Genomic DNA, 22501 nt, shown 5'->3' with positions numbered 1-22501 from the left:
AAAAAAATAGTAAGCGTTGTGGTGTTTTAACTTGCCTTGTTCTCAGCCTCTGCACTTCATCTCAATAACAAACTGGAAAACTGGAATTATTTTTATAGACAAGTAATATTTGGTTGTGTTTATATACTATGCTTTGTCTATCTAGTCACCTGCCACTGGCACTTAGGTTGTTTCCAGCTCCTGGCTATTGTGGGCCACAAATGTAGTCTTACTTTTTCCTTTTCAATATGGACACTTTTTACTTTCCTACCTGATCACCCTGGGTTGAATCTCCTGTACAGTGCTGAGTAGAAGTGGTGAGTGTGGACATACTTGAGAAGATTGTACAGACATGCCCTTCAGTACTAGCTGTGGATTTTGTTTTTCATTCAGACAGAGAGACAGAGAGGGAGAGACGCCACAGTATGCTGGAGGGCCTCACAGGGCCATAGTACTGCCATGTGGTCCCCGTGAACTGTCTCTCCATGGATCTTAGCAATAGATTTGGATGAACGGCGAATCTGACTAGGACTATAACCCCATAGTAAAGTGCATGCTTTGCACATATGAGACCCTGAGATGAGCTCTCAGCACTAAAGAATTAAATAAATTCGAGGCCAGGCTCACCTGGTTAAGCACACACATTGACCATGTATAAGGACCCAGGTTCAAGCCCCAGTCCCCACTTGCACAGAGGAAGCTTCACAAGCAGTGAATCAGGCCTACAGATATCTTTCTCTCTCTCTTTTGTTCTCTGTCTCCCTCTCCCTTCTCAATGCCTGTCTTAATCAAATAAAACAGAAGAAATGACCACTGGAAGCAGTGGATTTACAATGCAGGCACTCAGCTCCAGAGATAACCCTGCAGCAGTTTCAATAAATAAATAACTCTGGAAAAGATGACTATCTGTGTATATTTATATAAGCTTTTTAAAAATCACTCTGTTGAGGAAGTGCTGACCTACCTGACTCTGGTCACAGGGCTGCATTTATTTCTACATCTCCTGAGGTGGGGCTCCTCTCACCTTCCACTTGGCATCCTCCTGCACCACAGGGCCCTGGGTCCCAGTCCACAGGACCCCACCATCCAGAACCTCCCTCTAAGCCTGCTGCCTAAAACCACAATCCATTGGTGTCTCATCCTATAGATGATTTTTTTTTCTCCCCTTCAGGTCAAGCAAATAAAGTAGCCAAAGAAGCTGCTAACAGATGGACCGGTATGTATAATAGTGACGCAGGTTAACTTCCTTATACTTGAATTTCTCCCACACTTGTTATCTAATGATAAGAAACAGGGTACTGATAGCTAGCCTTTGGTTCCTCCACATTTCTTATATTGGGGACGGGTGATGGTGTACCTGGTTGAGTGCACATGTTCAAATTTTGTATCTTGTTTACTGCTTAGTTATTTTTCAAGTAATGTAATCTTTTTTAAATTTTTTTAATATTTATTCATTCCCTTTTGTTGCCCTTGTTGTTTTATTGTTGTAATTATTGTTGTTGTTGTTATTGATAGGACAGAGAGAAATGGAGAGAGGAGGGGAAAACAGAGAGGGGGAGAGAAAGATAGACACCTGCAGACCTGCTTCACCGCCTGTGAAGCGACTCCCCTGCATTTGGGGAGCCGGAGGCTTGAACTGGGATCCTTACGCCGGTCCTTGTGCTTGGCGCCACCTGCGCCTCACTTGAAAGTAATGTAATCTTAGTGATGAGAACAAGGGAAATAAAATCTGCAAAGTAGTGTTGTTGAAGAAAAGAGGATGGAATGTATATCCCTTAAAGTATGAATAAGTAACAAATACAGTGACAGGTAACTTTAAGAAATACAAGGCTACAATAACAATAACAAGGGCAGCAACAACAACAAAAAATGGGGAAAATGGCCTCCAGGAGCAGTGAATTTGTAGTGTAGGCACTGAGCCCCAGCAATAACCCGGGAGGCAAAAAGAAATACAAGACTTGGGGACCACGCAGTGGCCAGCCTGTGCAAGGACCCAGGGAGAGAAAGATAGACACCTGCAGACCTGCTTCACTCCTCATGAAGCTTCCCCCTTGCAGATAGGGGTGGATAGAGTGGGACAGGAGAGAGTGACACCTGCAACACTGTTCCACTGCTTGAGAAGTTTCCCCCTGCAGATGGGAAGCAGAGGCTTAAACCTGGCCTGCAAAGGCTGGACCTCCTTACAGTGGTGTCACACAGGCTTCTCTCCTGATACAGGCTCGAAGTTTGTTCCTCCAATTTTCCTTGAGTGGTGGTCTGTTCTCACATCTTCTGGAAGTCTCTCTGCATGCATGGGGCCTATTCTAGAATCTGTACTCTCTTTCTCTGTGACTGTCACCAGGAAGGAGCCCAGTGCCTTGCATATGCACAATGCCACCACCGCACTGCTCCACCATCCATGGAGTGCCTCCCCACAGCTCCCATGGTGCTAGTTTAAGGTGTTGAGATTTAAATCCAGGGTCTCAGGTATGTACTCTACTGGGCAAGCTATTTCCTGGCTCTAAAAACTGTACTCGGGAGCCGGACAGTGGCATACCTGGTAAAGAGCACCTGTTAGAATGCTCAAGGACTCAGGTTCAAGACCTCGGTCCTTACCTGCAGGGGAGGAAGCTTCACAAGTCCTGAAGCAGTGCTTTGAGTCTCTCTCTCTCCTCTCTTTCTCTCTCTTTCCCTCTCCCTACCCCACCCTCCCTCTATATCTCCCTCTTCCAATTTCTCTCTGTCTCTATATGAAATAAACACATTATTTTTAGGAAGTACTCATAAGCAGAGGGTGGGTAGCATAATGGTTATGCAAAGAGATTCTCATGCCTGAAGCTCCAAAGTCCAAGGTTCAATACCCCTCACCATCATAAGGCAGAGCTGAGCAGTGCTCTGGTAAAAAAAAAGAAAAGAAAAAGAAATCCTTAACACAAATATTACTTTGGAATCATTTATTTATTTTTAGTTTACTTAGTGGATAGAGACAGAGCAAAATTGGGGGTGAGGAGATAAAGAAACAGAGAAGACACTTGAAGCCCTACTTCTCTACTCGTGAAGCTTTCCCCCTGCAGGTGAGGACCAAGGACTTGAACCTGGGTCCTTGCACACTAATGTGTGCGTTTAACCAGGTGCACCACCTGGCCCCTTCACTTTGGAATCATTTAATAGTAAATCAGCGGTTTTCTCTGCTTTTGTGTTATGTGGAAGGCATAGGATCATTATATTCTGGAATACTTGAAACACATAGTAATACCAATCTCACATGGCAGTGAGTACAGATAGTTGGCTGTGATTATCGGCAGGTTATGCAGAAACTAGAACTCGATCAGTCTGGAGTACTTTTTACTATTGGTGTTCTCTCTTAAGTCCTTAAGGAAAGTAATGTTCTGTACTAGACTGTGACCAAAAAGAGAGGTCCATTTTAATATGTCAGTATTCCCACAGTGCTTTAATTGAATAAAATGAGGCCACTTTTTAAAATATTAAAGTTGTCCTTTAACTCATGTTAAAACATTGTCATAGGGAGTCAGGTGGTAGCGCAGCGGGTTAAGCACAGGTGGAGCAAAGCACAAGGACCAGCATAAGGATCCTGGTTCAAGCCCCCAGTTCCCCACCTGCAGGGGAGTTGTTTCACAAGCGGTGAAGCAGGTCTGCAGGTGTCTGTCTTTCTCTCCCCCTCTCTGTCTTCTCCTCCTCCTCTCTCCATTTCTCTCTCTCCTATCCAACAATGATGACATCAATAATAACAGTAATAACTACAACAACAAGGGCAACGAAGGGGAATATAAATAAATATTTTTAAAAAAACATTGTCATAGAACACGTGATTTAAAAGTAATCCAAGACACACAAGGCTAATGGCGGCCATTCTTCATTTCCACAGCAGAGAGGTGACTGTTACCCCAGGAATTATGGTTGCTCTGTCCCCCAAGAGGACACCTTCTCCAGGCCCTGTTCCTCCCCTCCAAGAGTAATGATGTCCAGACAGTCAGCTCACTGCCAGGGAGGGTGCTCTCTGGAGGAAGAGGGGTTCTGTTCTTAGCACTAAGACCAGAGCAGGTGTACCCTCGAGGGGGAGGGGTGTCCAGCACACTTTCCTGTTGCAGAAAGTGTTAGATAGAAAGGGTAGACAGCACGGGGGCCAGGGTGGTGCACCTGGTTGAACACACATGTCACAGTGCACAAGGACCCAGGTTCCAGCCCTCGGTTCCCACCTGCAGGGGGAAAGCTTCGTGAGTGATGAGGCAGGGCTGCAGGTGTCTGTCTCTTTCCCTCTGTATCACCCCCTTCCCTCTCAATTTCTGGCTGTTTCTATCCAACAAATAAAGATAATAAAAAAAAAATTTTTAAGGGTAAATAGCAAAAAAAAAAAAAGAAAAGAAAAACAAAAAACAAACAAACAAAAAAAACCACAAGTAGAACCTGAAATGGAATTGGCATATCGCACCAAAGTAAAAAACTCTGGGGTGGGGGTGGATGGGTGGGGAGAATGCAGGTCCAAGAAGGATGACAGAGACCTAGTGGGGGTTGTATTGTTATATGGGAAACTGAGGAATGTTATGCATGTACAAACTATTGTATTTACTGTTGAATGTAAAACATTAATTCCCCAATAAAGAAATTTTTTTTAAAAAGGGTAGATAGCATAATGGTTATGCAAAGAGACTCTCTTGCCTGAGGCTCCAAAGTCCCAGGTTCAATTGCCCCTGCTTCCTAAGACAGAGCTGAGCAGTGCTCTGGTTAAAAAAAAAAAAAGTGTTAGATCTACATTCCGAGGCATTTATTCCAGCGAAGTGAAACTAACTGGGTGTAAAGATGGACAGCACAGGGTCTCCATTCAGGTGCAGGAAGAGGAAAGGGCACACCTGCACTCGGAAAATGGGCACAACAAGGAGGAGGGGCATCCTTTTTAAACATGCTGACACGTCCTCTTTGCTGTGCCTATACCACCTTATTATCTCTCACATCCGCTGACACATAATGGTGCTGGGTTTTCTGGTTCATTTGGTTGCTTAAAATGCTTAGCATGACGTTAGTACCGGCAATGAAAGAAAGGGTCAATCCAGGTTCTTCTGGAGGGTGCTGGGCTCAGCTATCCACTTGTTATGGTCCTGACCCCTTGAATGTAACTGTATTTGGAGGATGAGAAGGAAGAGAGGATTAAGTTGAAAATCAGCCATTGGGACAGGACCCTCATCCAACCTGACTCATGCCCTTATAAGCAAAAGGAATCTGGGAACAGGGTTAAATAGTATTATAGTTACGCAAAGAGACTCTCATGCCTGAGGCTCCAAAGTCCCAAGTTCAATCTCCACCACCACCACCGTAAGCCAGAGCTGAGCAGTGCTCTGGTAAAAAAATTAATTAATTAACTAATTAAGTAATTAATTAATTAAAAGGATGGGTCTGGACAAACATCAGCAGCAGTACAGATAAGCCCCTGTGAGGACACACAGAAGTGATGTCTGCAAGCCAAGGGTCAAGGAGGTTACAGAATAGCCTCAGCCCCCGCCTGCTTTCAGACCTCCCGTCCCCAGAACTGTTCAGTATGACCTTCCAGCTGCCCACTACGACGTGAAATCAGCCGGTGAAGTGTGATCACTTTTTGAAGTAGGGCTTCTAGGAAATTTAAACTGAAGTATCAAATAACAATAACTAGTACCTGACCCGAAGTCCATTTCTAAGGCGACTTAAAGAGTACTTACTCTTGAAAAACCAGGAGACTTACTGCTATGCTTTTGAAAGTAATAGAAAATAAAATTATATATATATATATATATATATATATATATATACCAGAATTATTATATATGCTTTGTGATCTTTTAAATGTGCAAACATACTTCTCTTATTTTATTCCCAGATAATATATTTGCAATAAAATCTTGGGCCAAAAGGAAGTTTGGACTCGAAGAAAATAAGATTGATAAGAATTTCGGAATTCCAGAGGACTTTGACTACATAGAGTGAAGTGCTTCATGTTGCTGCCCCATGTCTGCCTGTGAATATGTGAATGTTTTCTAGTATCCGGCTAAATGTACCGAACTCTCATTTACATGTAACTTATGTTTATCGGGTTAAATAAAGTTTAGATTGCTTTACACTGATTTTGATGGCTCAGAAGCTAGATCATGCCCATATGCTCATAGCACTCAGCGTAGTAAGATCTTGCAAGGAAAGGCACTTCTTCTTCTAGCGTTTGCCCTTCTTCCGTAGCCAGTCAACAGCGTCAGGTTGAGCCTGATGTAAAGTTTCGAGACCTCCTTTGAATCTGGAGAGGTGGCAGTCGTTGACTATGTGGGTCATAGTCTGTCTGTAGCAGCAGGGGCAGTTCGGGTCGTCTCTGGCTCCCCAGTGATGGAACATAGCGGCACACCGGCCATGGCCTGTTCGATAGCGATTGAGGAGGGCCCAATCATAACGTGCTAGGTCAAAGCCGGGTTGACGCTTGCAGGGGTCTGTGATGAGGTGTTTGTTCTTTACCTCAGCTGACTGCCAACTCTGTTTCCAAGAGTCTGGAACAGAGAAGTTCAGTGTAGGCTTAGGAGACCAGATTGGGTGACGAGACGTCAAGCGTTGGACAGGGTGGGCGAAGATATCCGCGTATATTGGCAGGTCTGGTCGAGCATAGACGTGGGAAATGAACTTAGATGATGCCGCATCCCGACAAATATCTGGCGGGGCGATGTTGCTAAGAACTGGCAGCCATGGAACCGGGGTGGAATGGATGGTTCCAGAAATTATCCTCATGGAGGAATATAATTTGGAATCGACCAAGTGGACATAGGGCTACGGAACCATACTGGGGCACAGTATTCTGCAGTGGAATAGCATAATGCCAGAGAGGATGATCGTAGTGTGGAAGCGCTCGCGCCCCATGAGGAGCTGGCCAGTCTTGCAATGATGTGATTCCTCGCGCCCACCTTTGCTGCAGTTTTTATGAGATGTTTGTGAAATGACAGAGTGCGATCGAGAGTAACGCCAAGATAGACTGGCTGGGCTTCATGACAGATTCTCGTATCACCAAGCTGTACATTAAGCTCACGCGAGGCCAAGGCATGGTGTAGATAGAAAACAGATGATACAGTTTTTGCAGTGCTAGGGATTAGTCGCCATTTTTTACAGTAATCAGATATCAGAGATATGTCTTACGTGAGTGTTTCCTCGAGGATGTCAAACTTGTATGCCTGAGTTGCACAGCAGATGTCATCGGCGTAGATGAACTTCCTTGAAGAAGTTTCTGGAAGGTCATTGATGTAAATATTAAATAGCGTAGGAGCCAGAACAGAGCCCTGGGGGAGGCCACTTGAGACAAGTCTCCATCTGCTAGACTTGTCACCCAGATGCACCCGGAATCTTCTGTTTTGGAGAAGAAACGATATAGTGTTGGCCACCCATGGATGCAGGCATCTTGAGATCTTGACTAGGAGACCACGGTGCCAGACCGTGTCATAGGCTGCTGTGAGATCAACAAAGATGGCACTAAGTTAGGTTTACAAATGATTTTTTTTTTAATTTTTATTTATAAAAAGGAAACACTAACAAAAACCATAGGATAAGAGGTGAACAACTCCACACAATTCCCACCACCAGAACTCCATATCCCCTCGCCTCCCCTGATAGCTTTCTAGTCTTTAACCCTCTGGGAGTAGGGACCCAGGGTCATTATGGGGTGCAGAAGGTGGAAGGTCTGGCTTCTGTAATTGCTTCCCCACTGAACACGAGCGTTGACAGGTCGATCCATACTCCTAGCCTGTCTCTGCCTTTCCCTAGTGGGACAGGGCTCTGGGGAAGCGGGGCTCCAGGGCACATTGGTGGGGTCATCTGCCCAGGGAAGTCTGGTTGGCATCATGTTAGCATCTGGAACTTGGTGGCTGAAAAAAGAGTTAACATATAAAACCAAACAAATTGTTGACTAATTATGAACCTAAAGGCTGGAATAGTTTAGATGAAGAGTTGGGGGGGTCTCCATTTTATAGATAGTTAGTAGGCCTATTTTAGTTATATTCCAAAGCGCCCATGACTATACGGGTTTTTTGTTTGTTTGTTTGTTTTTTCCCCTGAGTCTGACATCTGATATGCAAGTGGATCCAAGTTATTGTCTGGGGAGATGATGTCATGGCTGGAAAAAGGACCAGAAAGCTGGATCAGGGAAGAGAGTAGCTCCCTAATATGGGAAAGGTGTATAAATATTGTTGACTGTAAACCCCATCGATTTGATGTGATCTGGGGCCCATATTCAGCTAGGAGCCTATGTGACCTCTGCATCCCTGTAGATCTGAGCTCACATTCTGTGGTCATGAGTAGGAATGTTCCAAGCTGCCCCAATTTCAGGACCCATCTTCCTCAGGTGTAGCATAGAGTATGTTGTCCAGCCTCCCTTTGGAGGATGGAACATTCTCTACTGTTGTTGATCCATGTTGAGGGCAAGGTCCTATGGGGGCCCACAAAGGGGTGTATTATGTTGTTCCTGGTAGAGACAACTGGTAGCAATGGGAAGAGGGATTTATTCGAGGGCTAGGCCATCATGACTGTTTGGGAATCTCAGGACTCCCTGACTAGGGCCCCAGCTGATGGGGTGGCCTGATAGTGACTAAAGAGTCATCATTAACGCATGCCAGTCTCTTGCCCTTATTCAGCTTATAAATGATTTTTTAAATTTTCTGTTAATGGGAGAAAGAGAGAGAGAGAGTGGGTAGGACAGTAGCTCAGTGATTCCATCACACATGGCACAAAGCACAAGAATCGGCATGAGGATCCTGGTTCAAGCCCCCAGCTCCCCACCAGCAGAGGGCTCGCTTCCCAGGCGATGAAGCAGGTCTGCAGGTGTCTATCTTTCTCTCCCCTTCTGTCTTCCCCTCCTCTCTTGATTTCTCTCTGACCTGTCCAACAACAACAACAGCAATAATAACAACAATAAAATGGAAAAATTGTCCTCAAGGAGCAATGGACTCATGGTGTAGGCACTGAACCCCAGTAGTAACCCTGGAGGCAAAAAAGAAGAAAGGAAGAAAGAAAGAGACCAGAGCACTGTTCAACTCTGGCTTATTTATGGTGTTGCTGGAGATTGAACCTGGGACCTTGGTGCCTCAGACATGAAAGATTTTGAAGGATCATTATGCTTCCACCCCAGCTCCACAAATAATTTCTTAGAGATTAAAGTCATCGCGATGTCACGTTTTTGTTATTCCGTTGAGATCGTAACTGTTAAGCAGTGGGAGTACCTTTGAAGACTGTTAGATATACACACCCACCCAGGGATGCTTGGAAATAACGCTGGAGCCCTAGCGTCTCCCTTGCTCTACCTAGTTCACGGAATATGGCTGTGATTGATAAGTTGGGGTGCTGCATTCTATTTGCAATGCCCCCTGCAGAAACAATACAATTAGTTGGTGTTCCTCAAACTCAGCAATTGGGGGGCCTGGCAGTGGCACACCTGACTAAGCGCACATAGTACTAAGCACAAGGATCGAGGTTTGAGCCCCTGCTCCCCACCTGCAGAAGAACACTTTACAAGCAGCGAAGCAGGTCTGCAAGTGTGTATGTTTCTCCCTATCTCCCTATCCCCTCTCAATTTCTCTGTCCTATCCAGTAATATGGGAAAAAATGGCTACCAGGAGCATTGGATTCGTAGTGCAGGTCAAGCCCCGGCTATATATAACCCTGGAGGCAAAAAAGTAAATAAATAAAAAATAAAGAGAAGTTAAAAATGGCATATTCTGTATATACATCTCTCTGCAACTCAGCTTAGGCATTTTGAATATTTGCACGCGCTCCAAAACAAACTTAAAGAATAAATTCAAAGCGAACATAATTAATGCCCATCACTCATGCACACGCCTCTCTTTTCCGCACCAGTCAATTTCAGTATTCTTTTTTTAATTTAATTTTTTATTTATAAAAAGGAAAAATGGACTAAGCCATAGGATAAGAGGGGTACAACTTCACACAATTCCCACCACCAGAACTCTATCCCATCCCCTCCCCTGATAGCTTTCCTATTCTTTAACCCTCTGGGAGTATGGACCCAGGGTCATTGTGGGATGCAGAAGATGGAAGGTCTGGCTTCTGTAATTGCTTCCCCGCTGAACATGGGCACTGACAGGTCGATCCATACTCCCAGTCTGCCTCTCTCTTTCTCTAGTGGGGAAGGGACTCTGGGGAAGCAGAGCTCCAGGACACATTGATGGGGTTGTCTATCCAGCAAAGTCTGGTCGGCATCCTGCTAGCATCTGGAACCTGGTGGCTGACAAGAGAGTTAACATTCAAAGCCAAACAAATTGTTGACCAATCATGGACCTAAAGGCTGGAATAGTGAGATGAAGAGTTGGGGCCCCTCCGTTTTGTAGACAGCTAGTAGGCCTATTTTAGTTCTACATTCCAAAGGGCCTGTGGCGCTACTAGTGTTTTTGTTGTTTTGTTTTGCCTGAGCCTGACATCTGATATGCAGGTGGATCCTGATTACTGTCTGGGGAGAGGATGTCATGGCTGGCAGAAGGACCAGAAAGCTGGATCAGGGAAGAGAGTAGCTCCCAAATATGGGAAAGGTGTATGAATATTGTTGACTGTAAACCCCATCAATTTGATGTGATCTGGGGCCCATATGACTGCAGTATTCTTTTAAGTAGCTTGAGGGAGTTATTCCACTTGTCTGCAATCACCCATATGGCACCCCAGCTACTGGGGAGGAAGCTGGCCTTTGTGTTTATCGCCTGGAGTGAGTCTGGGTCCACTTAATAATCACTTCCTGGAGGTGGGAGGCAGCAAATTGGTCCATCCTTGTTCGTTCTTGAGGCCAGTTGTGTTGCCTCAGGGCAACAGCTCTCCTCACAGAAGCAGTTGGTGTGAAAGACAGAGGACAAGTAGTAAAAATACCCAGGTCTTGAGCTTTTTCCCTAAACACAAGTTGTAGGAATTGCAAAATCTCTCAGGCCCAGCTCACTATACACTAGGAAAGGCACGACCTCGTTGAGTCACAAGGGATGTGTGTTTCACACAGGGAGTTGAAAAATATTCCTCCATAAATAGTTAGGCAACCGTTCCCAAATCTGTTAAGTTTCTATTTGTAAGAGGCTGGCATAAAAGTGATTAAGATGAGGTCTGTACAGAAGTTAGCTGGAGATAAGAGCCCTGGACTAGGTATGAGGCCTAGAGTGGCGTGGGTAGCAATAGTGGACGGAAAAGCCACTGAGATTGCAAGGTGCTGGCAAAGTTCCTGAAGTCACAGCACTTCGGGGACAGTTTCTCCAGGCCTGACAGGAGACCCCTATCCCTGGAGAACAAGAAGGGCCAGGCAGTGGCACACCCAGTTGAGCGAGTGCACATGTTACTATGTACAAGCACCGGGTTTGAGCTCCCAGTCCCCACCTGCTGGGGGGAAAGCTTCGTGAGGGGTGAAGCAGTGCTGCAGGTGTCTCTGTCTCTCTCCCTCTCTACCTCCCCCTCTCAGTTTCTCTGTCACTATCAAAACCTCAAAAACAGCAAAACACAAGCCCTGACCCCAATCTCAGCCAGCAGTATTAGGTGTGCTTCTGGGGAAGGGATGCACTCATCGCTTCTGTCTGTCCTGTTCTTGCAGAGACCACAGGGCTCTCTGCCTCTCTGTGATGGGAAGTGAGGCACTAGCCCAGGAGGGACACCCTTTGGAGAGGAAATCTACATTTACTTAAATTATATCTCACACTGAAGTCTTGGCCTTTACCCTCCAAACTGCCTCCGTCTGCTGTCCCCACTATCTCAGTCAACGATAACCTCAGCTCCTGTTGGTTTGCCCTCTCGGTCCTTTCTCTTTGTAGACCTTCCACAGAGATGCACTCAGCAGTGCTCTACCCAGTTAATTCAGCCCATTCGCTAAGGCGGATAATTACTACCTTCATCAAAACCGTCAAATGGAAAACTGCAGTCCTTGAAATCACTCCCTCAATTCCTGGGCAACAGAGCAGAATCAGAGATTTGGGGTCAGACAGCTTGGGCTCAAATGCTGAATCCAACTCTCTGCATCTAAGCCAGTGGCTTGTATTCCTCCATCCTCATGCCCTCTTTCTTAAACGCAGTTTTCTTAGAAATGATTGACCTGACAGATGTTGAGTTTGTTGGGAGAATTATGTGAAATATGTTGACATGGTGACTAAAACCGTGCCCTAACACTGAGACTGTGCTCAGCAAAAGGTAGTTACATCATTTGGGAACTTTAGGAGGTTCATGCCAAGAGAAAGGAATACAGTCGGGGGTACCCGGTTACAGTGCACAAGGACCAGGGTTCGAGCCCCTGATCCCCACCTGCAGGGGGATAGCTTTGCAAGTGGTAAAGCAGGTCTGCAGGTGTCTTTCTGTCTCTCTTCCGATCTCCCCCTACCCTCTAGGTTTCTGGCTGTCTCTATCCAATAAATAAAAATTAAAATTAAAAAGAGGGGGCCAAGTGGTGGCTCACCTGGTTAAGTGTACATATCACTAAGCATGAGGGCCCGGGTTAGTGCCCCCTCTCCCTACCAGAAGGGAGTCCACTTCACAAATGGTGAAGCAGGTCTGCAGGTATCTATTTTTCTCTCCCTCTTTCTATTTCTCTCTTTCCTAACTAATAAAAGTCAGAGAGAGGGGGCCGGGCAGTAGTAAACCTGATTAACGCACATAATCCAAAGTACAATGGCCAGTGCAGGAGTCCTGGTTTGAGTCCCTGGCTTCCCCACTGCAGGGGGATCACTTCACAAGCGGTGAAGCAGGTCTGCAGGTGTCAATCTTTCTCTCCCCCTCTCTGTCTTCCCCTCCTGTCTCAATTTCTCTCTGTTTTATCCTATAAAATGGAAAAATGGCCTTCAGGAGCAGTGGATTCATAGTGCCAGCAGCGAGCCCCAGCGATAACCCTGGAGGCAAAAAGAAAAAAAAGGGAAAAATGATAGACTCTGGGAGCGGAGGATTCATAGTGCTGGAACAGAGCCCCAGCAATAACCTTGGTGGCAATAATAATAATAAACATAGTCATAGTGGCCTGGGAGGTGGCATAGTGGATAAAGCATTGGACTCTCCAGCCTGAGGTCCTGAGTTTGATCTCTGGCAGCACATGTGTCAGAATGAGGCTCTGGTTCCCTCCTTGTAAATAAATAAACCTTAGAAGAAGTAGGAGGAAGAGGAAAAGGAGGAGGGGGGGGGGCAAGAAATAGCACACTCATATATGCAGGTGCAGTGACAGCTGGCTCACAGAAGCACTGCTTCCCAGGGTCAGGACCAACCAGATCTCACCCTTCAACTTGCTGAGTCTTTACTGTTGGAGCTGTCCCCTTCCCAGCCCCCCACTTCACCACCACCTCAGACACTCGGGGACACTCCCCAATAGGAGGGAGGAGGAGTTACTCTGATTCTAATTTAGAAAGCAGGCTGTGGTCCGGGAGGTGGTGCAGTGGCTAAGGCACTGGACTCTCAAGCATGAGGTCCTGAGTTCAATCCCCAGCAGCACATGTACCAGAGTGATGTCTGGCTCTTTATCTCTCTCCTATCTTTCTCATTAATAAATAAATAAAATCTATAAAAAAAAAACAGGAACCAATTTCTATCCTTGCTTCTTCCTTCTTTCCTTCCTTCTATCCTTCCTTCCTCCCTATCTTTTAATTAGTTAGTAAAAGGTAGTTATGTGGTTAGCAGCTTCAGTAAAATTACTGACAAGCAGGTTTCTTTCGCTCTATCTAGAAATGCAAACCACCTCATCTTTTTTTTTTTTTTAAATCTTTATTTATTGGATAGTGACAGCCAGAAATCAAGAGGAAAGGGGGTGAGAGAGAGGGGGCCAGGTGGTGGTGCACTTGTTTGAGCGCACATGTTACAGTGTGCAAGGACCTGGGTTCAAGCCCCTGGTCTCCACCTGCGGGAGGAAAGCTTCATGGGTGGTGAAGCAGGGCTGTAGGAGTCTCTCTCCTCTGTCTCCCCCTCCTCTCTCAATTTCTCTGTCTCTAACCAATAATAAATAAATAAAATGTGGTTGTTTCTTTTTTGTTTGTTTTGTTTTTTGCCTCCAGGGTTATTGCTGGGGCTCTGTGCCTGTACTCGGATCCACCCCTCCTGGAAGCCATTCTTCCCTTTTGTTGCCCTTGTTGTTTATTGTTGTTGTTATTTCTGTCATTGTTGGATAGGACAGAGAGAAACTGAGACAGGAGGGGAAGACAGGAGGAGAGAGAGATACCTGCAGACCTGCTTCACCACCTGTGAAGTGACCCCCCTGCAGGTGGGGAGTCGGGGGCCGGTCCTTGCCCTTCATGCCATGTGCTCTCAACCAGCTGCGCTACCACCCGGCCCCCAAAATTATTTATTTATTATTTTTTAACATTGCTTTTTTTTTTTTTTTTTTTTTTTTACCAGAGCACTGATCAACTCTGGTTTTATGGTGGTGCAGGGGATTGAACCTGGGACTTTGGAGCCTCAGGCTTGACAGTCTGTTTGCATAACCATTATGCTTTCTACCCCTGCCCTATTTATTACGTTTTTATATTTATTTATTTTCCCTTTTGTTGCCCTTGTTTTATTGATGTCATCATTGTTGGGTAGGTCAGAGAGAAATGGGGGGGGAGACAGAAAGGGGGAGAGAAAGACACCTGCAGACCTGCTTCACTGCTTGTTAAGTGACTCTCCTGCAGGTGGGGAACCGGGACTCGAACTGGGATCCTTACTCCAGTCCTTGTGTTTTGCACCATGTGTGCTTAACCAGCTGCGCTACCACACAACCCCCCCCCCCTTTTTTTTAAGAGAGTGAGGGAGAGAGATAGAGACCTGCTACACTGCTTCACCACTCCCTGCAGGTGGAGACTAGGGACTTGAACCCAGGTCCTTACACACTGTAACATGTGCGCTCAACCAGGTGTGCCACCACCCAGCCCCTGAAACCACCTTGTCTCAGTTTGTCTGGGAAACTTTGCTCTCAGCTCAGGGGACTGACTCAGCAGCAAGCCGCTGGAATGCATCTTGCTGCGTGGCCACAGGTCGAGCCTCCTGCCCGGACAGCTGGGAAGGAAACAACACTCTACTGTTCCTGAAACGCCTCCGGCACAAAGATTTCTGCAACAGTTTCTCAGGGACACCAGGAGCTAAAGGTTCCTCACACGGAACAGAGATTCTGGGTCTCCTTCTGTTTCTATTTTTGAGCTACTAGCTCGAGCTACTCAGAGGCAGACCGTGGATGTCCTTGGAGATTTTTAGGGTTTTGTATGTTTAAGGGAGGCAGAAAGAACAGCTCCTTTCCCAGCATCCCGTCCCCTGGGGTTGCACCCCAGCCCTCCCGCCCCTCCTCCATCTCCTGTGCCCTTGTTTGGTAGGACGGCCTGCAGCCCTGGGCTCTGAAGGGAGCAAGTCCAGCCCTTATTAGGATCCACACTGAAAGGCCTTAAAGCTCAGCGGCTGAGACGCAGCATCTCCTGTGTGGAGAATCCAGTGGGTTCTGTAACAATCAATCAAAATGGAGTTAAGAGACAGTTGCTCCAGGAGGGAGAGGTACGACCCTCTGATGGGTGTGACCCATCATGGTCCCCTCATAGAGAAACATTATATATATAAGCTTAGAAATGCCTTAATAATTTTCTCCAGAAATACGTTTGAATAACTTTTGAACTAATTTTAGAAAAAACACAATTTTGTACTCCATATATGCAAGTTCATACAAAAACTTGACTACAATGGTGAGATCTCTGACAACTTAGATGACTAAAAACCATTTGTCACTCTCAGACTCACTGGTTTCAAAAACAGCTGTTAAAATGGTGACGGAGGGGGGGGGTGGTCAGGGCTGGGTGGTAGTGCAGCGGGTTAAGCGCACATGGCACAAAGTGTAAGGACCGGCATAAGGATCCCAGTTAGAGCCCCTGGCTCCCCACCTGCAGGGGGGTCACTTCACAAGCAGTGAAACAGATCTGCAGGTGTCTGTTTTTCTCTCCCCTGTCTTCCCCTCCTCTCTCCATTTCTCCCTGTTGTATCCAACAACAACGACAGCAGTAACAACAACAACAAGGGCAACAACAGCGGAAACAATAGCCTCCAGGAGCAGTGGATTTGTAGTGAAGGCACAGAGCCCCAGTGATAACCCTGGTGGGGGGAAAAAAAGGTGACCTGAAGGGGTGCATGATGCTGCACTGGTGGAGTCTAAAGACCTGAGTTCAAGTCTCTGGTTTTCACCTGCAGGGAGTGAGCTTCATGAGCAGTGAAGAAGGGGTGCAGGTGTCTCTCTCTCTCTGTGTACCTCCTCAACCCCCCATTGCTGACTCTCACTCTATATCAAAAAAAGAAAGAAAGAAGGAAAGAAAGAAAGAAAGGGAGAGAGTGAGGAAAGAAAGAAGAGAGGGAAGAAGGAAAAGAAAAACATGACCATTGCATGGAATGTATATAACCCTCTTATCCTACAATCTTGTCAGCCATTATTTAAAAAAAAATTTTTAAGTAAGGGCCAGGTGGTGGCGCTCCTGGTTAAGAACTCACATTACAGTGCACAAGGACTCGAGTTCAAGCCACCTGCAGGGGAAAGTTTCATGAGTGGTAAGTAGAGCTGTAGTAAAGTAAAGTAAAGTAAAGCTTTCCCTTTCTCAATTTCCCTCTGTCTCTATCCAATAATAATAAATAAATAAATGTAAATTTTTTATTTATAAAAAGGAAACACTGACAAAAACCAGAGGATAAGAGAGGTACAACTCCACACAGTTCCCACCACCAGAACTCCGTATCCCATCCCCTCCCCTGATAGCTTTCCTATTCTTTAACCCTCTGGGAGCATGGACCCAGGGTCATTGTGGGATGCAGAAGGTGGAAGGTCTGGCTTCTGTAATTGCTTCCCCGATGAACGTGGGCATTGACAGGTCGATCCATACTCCCAGCCTGCCTCTCTCTTTCCCTAGTGGGGAAGGGCTCTGGGGAATCGGAGCTCTAGGACATATTGGTGGGGTTGTCTGTCCAGGGAAGTCTAGTTGGCATCATGTTAGCATCTGGAACCTAGTGGCTCTCCCTTCCTTCCTCTCTCTCTTTCTTTCTGTCTTTCTCTTTCTCTTTCCCTTTTCCTTCCTTCCTTCCTTCCTTCCTTCCTTCCTTCCTTCCTTCCTTCCTTCCTTTCTTTCTCCTTGTACAGCTTCACCACTCCCAGGCTTATGTGTGCTAGGGTGGTGAGGGTGGAGATACCATAATGTCGGAGCTGGCCCCAGTGTTAGGACATTCTCCTGTAGTGCCAGGCCTTAAACCTGGACCACACTCACAAGGCATGCCTCTTACCCAGTGAACTATCTCTCTGGTCTGATGTCCCTTCTGCCCTAGAAGCAGCTAGAAAGCAGAGCTGGCTCCCTTCCCCCTACTGACTGTGGGGCCTGGGGACAAGGCCAGGCCTGACCAATGGAGATTGGAAGGGACAGCACTATGAAAGTAGAGAGTTGTAGGGAGCTGGGTGGTGGTGCACCCAGTTGAGCACATGTTACTATGTGCAAAGACCCAGGTTTGATACCCTGCCCCCCCCCGCAGGAGGGAAGCTTCACAAGAAATGAAGTAGGACTGCAGGTGTTTCTCCGTCTCCATGTCTATCTCCCCCCTCCTCTCAATTTTTTTTGACATATCAAATAAATAAATCAATAAATAAAAAAAAAATGACTGCCAGGAGCGATGGATTTGCACGCACCAAGCCCCAGAGATAGTCCCAGTGGCAGTAAAAAAAAAAGGGGGGGTGGTTTGGGTGGTAGTGCAGCAGGTTAAGCGCACATAGTGCAAAGTGCAAGGACCAGCGTAAGGATCCCAGTTCAAGCCCCTGATTCCCCACCTGCAAGGGAGTCACTTCACAGGCAATGAAGCAGGTCTGCTAGGGAACTAGTTTGGCTCATAGAGCTCAGGAGCTTCCGGTTCAATCCCCAGAGCTGTGCGCACCAGAGTGATGCTCTGGCTTCTCCCTTTCACTCTCCTTTCTTAGTCTTTCACGTAAAGTAAACAGTCAAGGGTCTGGTAGGTGACTCACCTGGTAGAAGGCCTGCATCACCATGCAGGAACACTCAGGTTCCAGCCCTGGGCCACTGCATGGGGTCCCTGCAGGAGGGGGGCTTCAGAGCAGTGCTGCAGTTTCTCTCTCTCTTTCTCTTCTTGTCTCTAGAGGTGGGGGGGGGGCATTTTAAGGCCACTAGGAGCAGTGGAATCATGATGCAGGCATGGAGCCCCAACAATAATTCTGGTGGAGGAGGAGGAAGAGGAAGGATAACTAAAATCAAGCTTTAAAAAAGGAGACATGAGGGCCGGGTGAGGGCACGCCTAGTTGAGTGCACATGTTACAGTGCCCAAGGACCCTGGTTCGAGCCCCCGGTATCCATCTGCAAGGTGAAAGCTTCACAAGTGGTGAAGCAGAACTGCAGGTGTCTATCTCTCTCTCCTCTCCATTTCTGACAATCTCTAGCCAATAAATAAATAAAGATAATAAAAATAATTTTTAAAAAATAAGGAAAGCTGTCCCTTTAAAAAAAAAAAAAAGGAGACATGAGGAGTCGGGCGGTAGCGCAGCGGGTTAAGCGCAAGTGGCGCAAAGCCCAAGGACCAGTGTAAAGATCCCAGTTCAAGCCCCGGCTCCCCATCTGCAAGGAAGTCGCTTCACAGGCAGCGAAGTAGGTCTGCAGGTGTCTATCTTTCTCTCCCTCTCTCTGTCTTCCCCTCCTCTTTCCATTTCTCTCTGTCCTATCTAACAACGATGACATCAATAACAACAACAATAATAACTACAATTAAACTAGGGCAACAATAGGGAAAATAAATAAATGTATTTTTAAAAAATTTTAAAAGTAGACATAAAGCCCGAGAAAGAGCTGGGAGAGAGGGAGAATCCTACAAGAGGACGGGGAGAAGAGAAAGGGAAATGACAGGGAAGGGAGAGGAGAAAGCCCAGCCCTGCGTGGGGGTTTCTACTGGGAGGAAGTGAAAACACCAGAAATAGAAAGAGGAACAGAGGGACCAGAGGCCTTTATTTCCCAGTGGACTGCCCTCCCCGTAGAGGAACCACCATATTAGGGGAAAGAGCTGGAGGAAACGGCCCTTCACACCTCACCCCTGACTTCCTGTCCAGCTAAGATGCCTGCTTTTTAATGGGGTGGGGGAGGGGATCCCCAGGCTGGCAGGTACCAAGGGCAGTTCCCAAGGGAGGAATGTGGCCCATCTGCTTTCAGGGGGTTGAGGTTCCCACCAGACTCTGATGCTGCTACTTAAAAAAAAGTGTATGTGTGTGTGTGGGGGGGGAGATGACAAACTGTCACTTTTTTATGTGGTGCTTTGTGAGGGAAGCAGAGAGGGTGGGAAAACTGAAGCAGAGTCATGTCTTCCAAGAAAAAAAAGTCATTTTACCAGGCAGTTCATCAGTTCTGGCTCCTGGCTAATCGTGAACATAAAGGGAGGGCTTTACAGCTTGCAGAAAGCACAGACCCTCAGGTTCCCAGCCGTCACAATGCGCTATTTCCCCAGCACTCAGCTCAGTATGGTGGGCCTTGAGACATTTGGGGGGCGCCAGACATAGATCACACGCACATGAAAAACATCTAGAAAAGAACCAGCTTGAGAGGTGGAGGGTAGATAGCATGATGGTTATGCAAAGAGACTCTCATGCCTGAGGCTCCAAAGTCCCAGGTTCAAGCCCCCGCACCACCATAAGCCAGAGCTGAACAATCAATGCTCTGGTGAAAAGAAAAGAAAAGAAAAGAAGAGAAAAGAAAAGAACCAGCTTGGGAAACTGTTGCCAGATAAGGGCCTGCACGTCATCAAAAAAATACTTTTGCTGCAAACAACACATGGCAGAGTGGAGAGCATGACAGTGATGTCCAAGCAAACACTCTCATTATGTGAGACTGTCATCATCAGGCTGGACCTCCAGGACGGTCTCACCTTCCCAGACTGAAGCTCTGCACCCGTTCAGCAGTAACTTCCCTCTCTCTTTTGGGTCCCTGACAAGCACCCCCTTCTGTCTCTGTCTCTGTCTCTGTCTCTGTAGGGCACTGGAGTGGGCACCTTGTTCGTGGAGATCATGCCCTTTGGTTTCGTGCTTCCTGAAGTGAGTAGTGTCCATCCACGTTGCCACGTGTCAGGACTTCCTTTTTATTATTTTATTTTATTTTATTTTATTTTAATCAGGACATTGCTCAGCTCTGGTTTATGGTGGTGCTGAGGGGTTGAAGCTGGGACCTAGGAGCCTCAGGAATGAGTCATTTGCATAAGCACTATGCTCCATCCCAGACTTTGGACTTCATTTTTAAATGGGAGAGGAGATACAAAGAATGTTCTTTTTGTTAAATAAATAAATGAATACATAAATAAGACAGGTGTATATTAGGCAGGGGAGACAGCCTAACAGTTTTGCAAAGAGAGAGAGAGAGAGAGAGAGAGAGAGAGAGAGAGACTTTCTTGCCTGAAGTTCCAAAGTCTCCTGAACCATCATAAACCAGAGCTGAGTGGTTCCTCTGTCTGTATCTTTCTCTGTGTGTTAAACTATCTCTCTCATTAACGTAAAATAAGAAACATATATCTATAAAAATAAATAAAACAAATGTATGTTGTTTAAAAAAAAAACCTGCCATGCAGTGATTTTTTTTCTATCATGTTATTAGTTTGCAACAGAAACTAGAACTGGACTTTAAGGTAGCATTGCTCAAGGGTCTCTTAATTTCTGAAATAAATTCCTTTATTTATTTGCTTGTTTTTATTGCGACTGGGTTATCACTGGGGCTCAGTACCATTGCTCCTGGTGGCTATTTTCCCCTTTTAAATTATATATATATATTTGATGGGACAGATAGAAACTGAGAGGGGAAGGGAAGAGAGAGACAGAGAGAGACAGAGAGAGACAGAGAGACACCTGCAGACTTGCTTCACTGCTCATGACGGTTCCCCCTACAAGTAGGCTTGAATCCAGGTCCTTGTGCATGGTAACTTGGTGCTCAACTGGGTGCACTGCTGCCTGGCTACCTGAAATGGGTTAAATTTCACAGACTGGACACCAAATTCAGACATTTCCTCCGGTAATGGATAAGACTGAACACTGAGCTCAATGCCAGGATTTCTGCTTCTCCTGACCCTGTACCCCCATTTCCAAGTAGGATATGTGGGAGTAAAAATAGGAGATGGCATGCTTCTGTGCTTTCAAGTGAAATTCATTCTAGAAGAATACAAGAGTACCCTCCTGGACCCTTAGATCCTGGAAGTGGAGCTGGGTTCTGGTCCTAACTGTTGTGAAGCCTGATGGTAACCAGAGGCATTGGTGTTCTTGTTGGTTCCTGAATTCTCACGGGAGCTCAGAGGAAGAATCACCCAGACACTGTCAAGTGCATGCTAGTGTTGTATGCTTTACATTGGGTTCTAGTTCTCCCCCACTGAGAGAATTAGATCAGGCCTGCTAATTTCGCGGGCCCGCTTGGCCCCGCCCCAAGGAAACCTGCCAGAGTTCCAGAGTTGCAGAGGAAGAGAGAGAGGGTTCCAGGGTTCCAGAGTTCCAGAGTGACAGAGTTCCAGGTTCCTGAGTTCCAGAGTAAGAGAGAGTGCTTGTGCCGCCGCAAAGAGACAGCAGAGTTCTGTTTGGTGATTAGTTGGTCTTAGTTTATGAATCGTGGTTCCTGAATAAAGAAATACAGCTTCCCTGCCCAGCCGTTGTCTCCGCGTCTCTGTTACCCGCCCGTGAAGCTAGCCCCGCTGGCTAGAGCCGACGAATTTTAACAACAGGCTAGTCCAGCCTTTGTTCTCAGAGTAGAAAGCAAAGAAAGGCACGTGCATATACGTGCAAAGGCAAACATGGGTCCACACATAGGACGAGAAGCAGAAAGGGAGATAAAAAGACATTTGCATAGACACAGGTCTTGAACTTTTGAGAACAGCCTTTTTTTTTTTTTAATTTCTTCATTGGGGGATCAGTGTTTTACATTTGACAGTAAATACAAGAGAAAAGCCTTTTTTTTTTTTATAGGACAAAAAGACACAGGGTCATTAGTGATCAGTGACACTTAGGACAACATTTCATAATGAGTTTCTCTGACCCTTTGCCATTTCTTTTGCGTCACAATATTCTGCATCACAGCATTTCTTTCTTCATGTTATTTTCATTTTCACTTTATTTATGTATTTATTACCAGGCATGAAAGTCTTTTTGCGTAGCCATTATGCTGTCTCCCTTGCCCGTCACCACATTTCCTGGAGGCCATCATTTCCCACACACCTGCATTTTGGTTGACTTGTCAGCTATCTGATCCTGTATTTTCTTTAGTGGGTGACAACCTTTCACGGCAGTTTGGGGTTTCTAGTCAGTCCTGTCAGTCCCTGGCATGATGACGTTTCTACTCAGGCACTGCCTGAATGTGGGAGGCTGATGCCTTTTACTGAAAGAAGACTCACTAGTTAAAGTGGCCATTGAGGAGGAGGCTTTTGTCTTTGTTCCCCCAGAGTAGAAAGGCTCTGCTCTGAAGCTTGCTGTCTTGTCTGTTGTCACATACCTGGGAAGGCCTTCTCCAACTCAGCCTGAGTTCTGCTGTGACCAGCTGGCCCTGCAGATAATCTTCCAAACTCAGGAGGCTCTGAAATTCCTATC

The 22501-nt window shown here is 46.2% G+C and overlaps 1 protein-coding gene across 3 annotated transcripts in view; it reads left to right on the top strand.

Annotated features, from left to right (window-relative positions):
* Positions 1–6068, top strand: part of MND1 (meiotic nuclear divisions 1) — a 59090-nt gene extending 53022 nt beyond the window's left edge. For 2 of the 3 annotated variants that reach the window (XM_060179196.1, XM_060179195.1), the window contains 2 exons: positions 1151–1195; positions 5825–6068. In XM_060179196.1, coding sequence (XP_060035179.1) covers positions 1151–1195; positions 5825–5931 — 152 coding nt within the window. In that variant the 3' untranslated portion in view covers positions 5932–6068. The remainder of the gene's footprint in view (positions 1–1150; positions 1196–5824) is intronic. The other variant, XM_060179194.1, reaches the window with a different exon arrangement.
* The last annotated feature ends 16433 nt before the right edge of the window (positions 6069–22501 follow it).

The sequence above is a fragment of the Erinaceus europaeus genome, chromosome 19 (assembly GCF_950295315.1).
Source record: "Erinaceus europaeus chromosome 19, mEriEur2.1, whole genome shotgun sequence".
Classification (NCBI taxonomy): domain Eukaryota; kingdom Metazoa; phylum Chordata; class Mammalia; order Eulipotyphla; family Erinaceidae; genus Erinaceus; species Erinaceus europaeus.
This window is presented reverse-complemented; position numbering and strand designations above follow the sequence as displayed.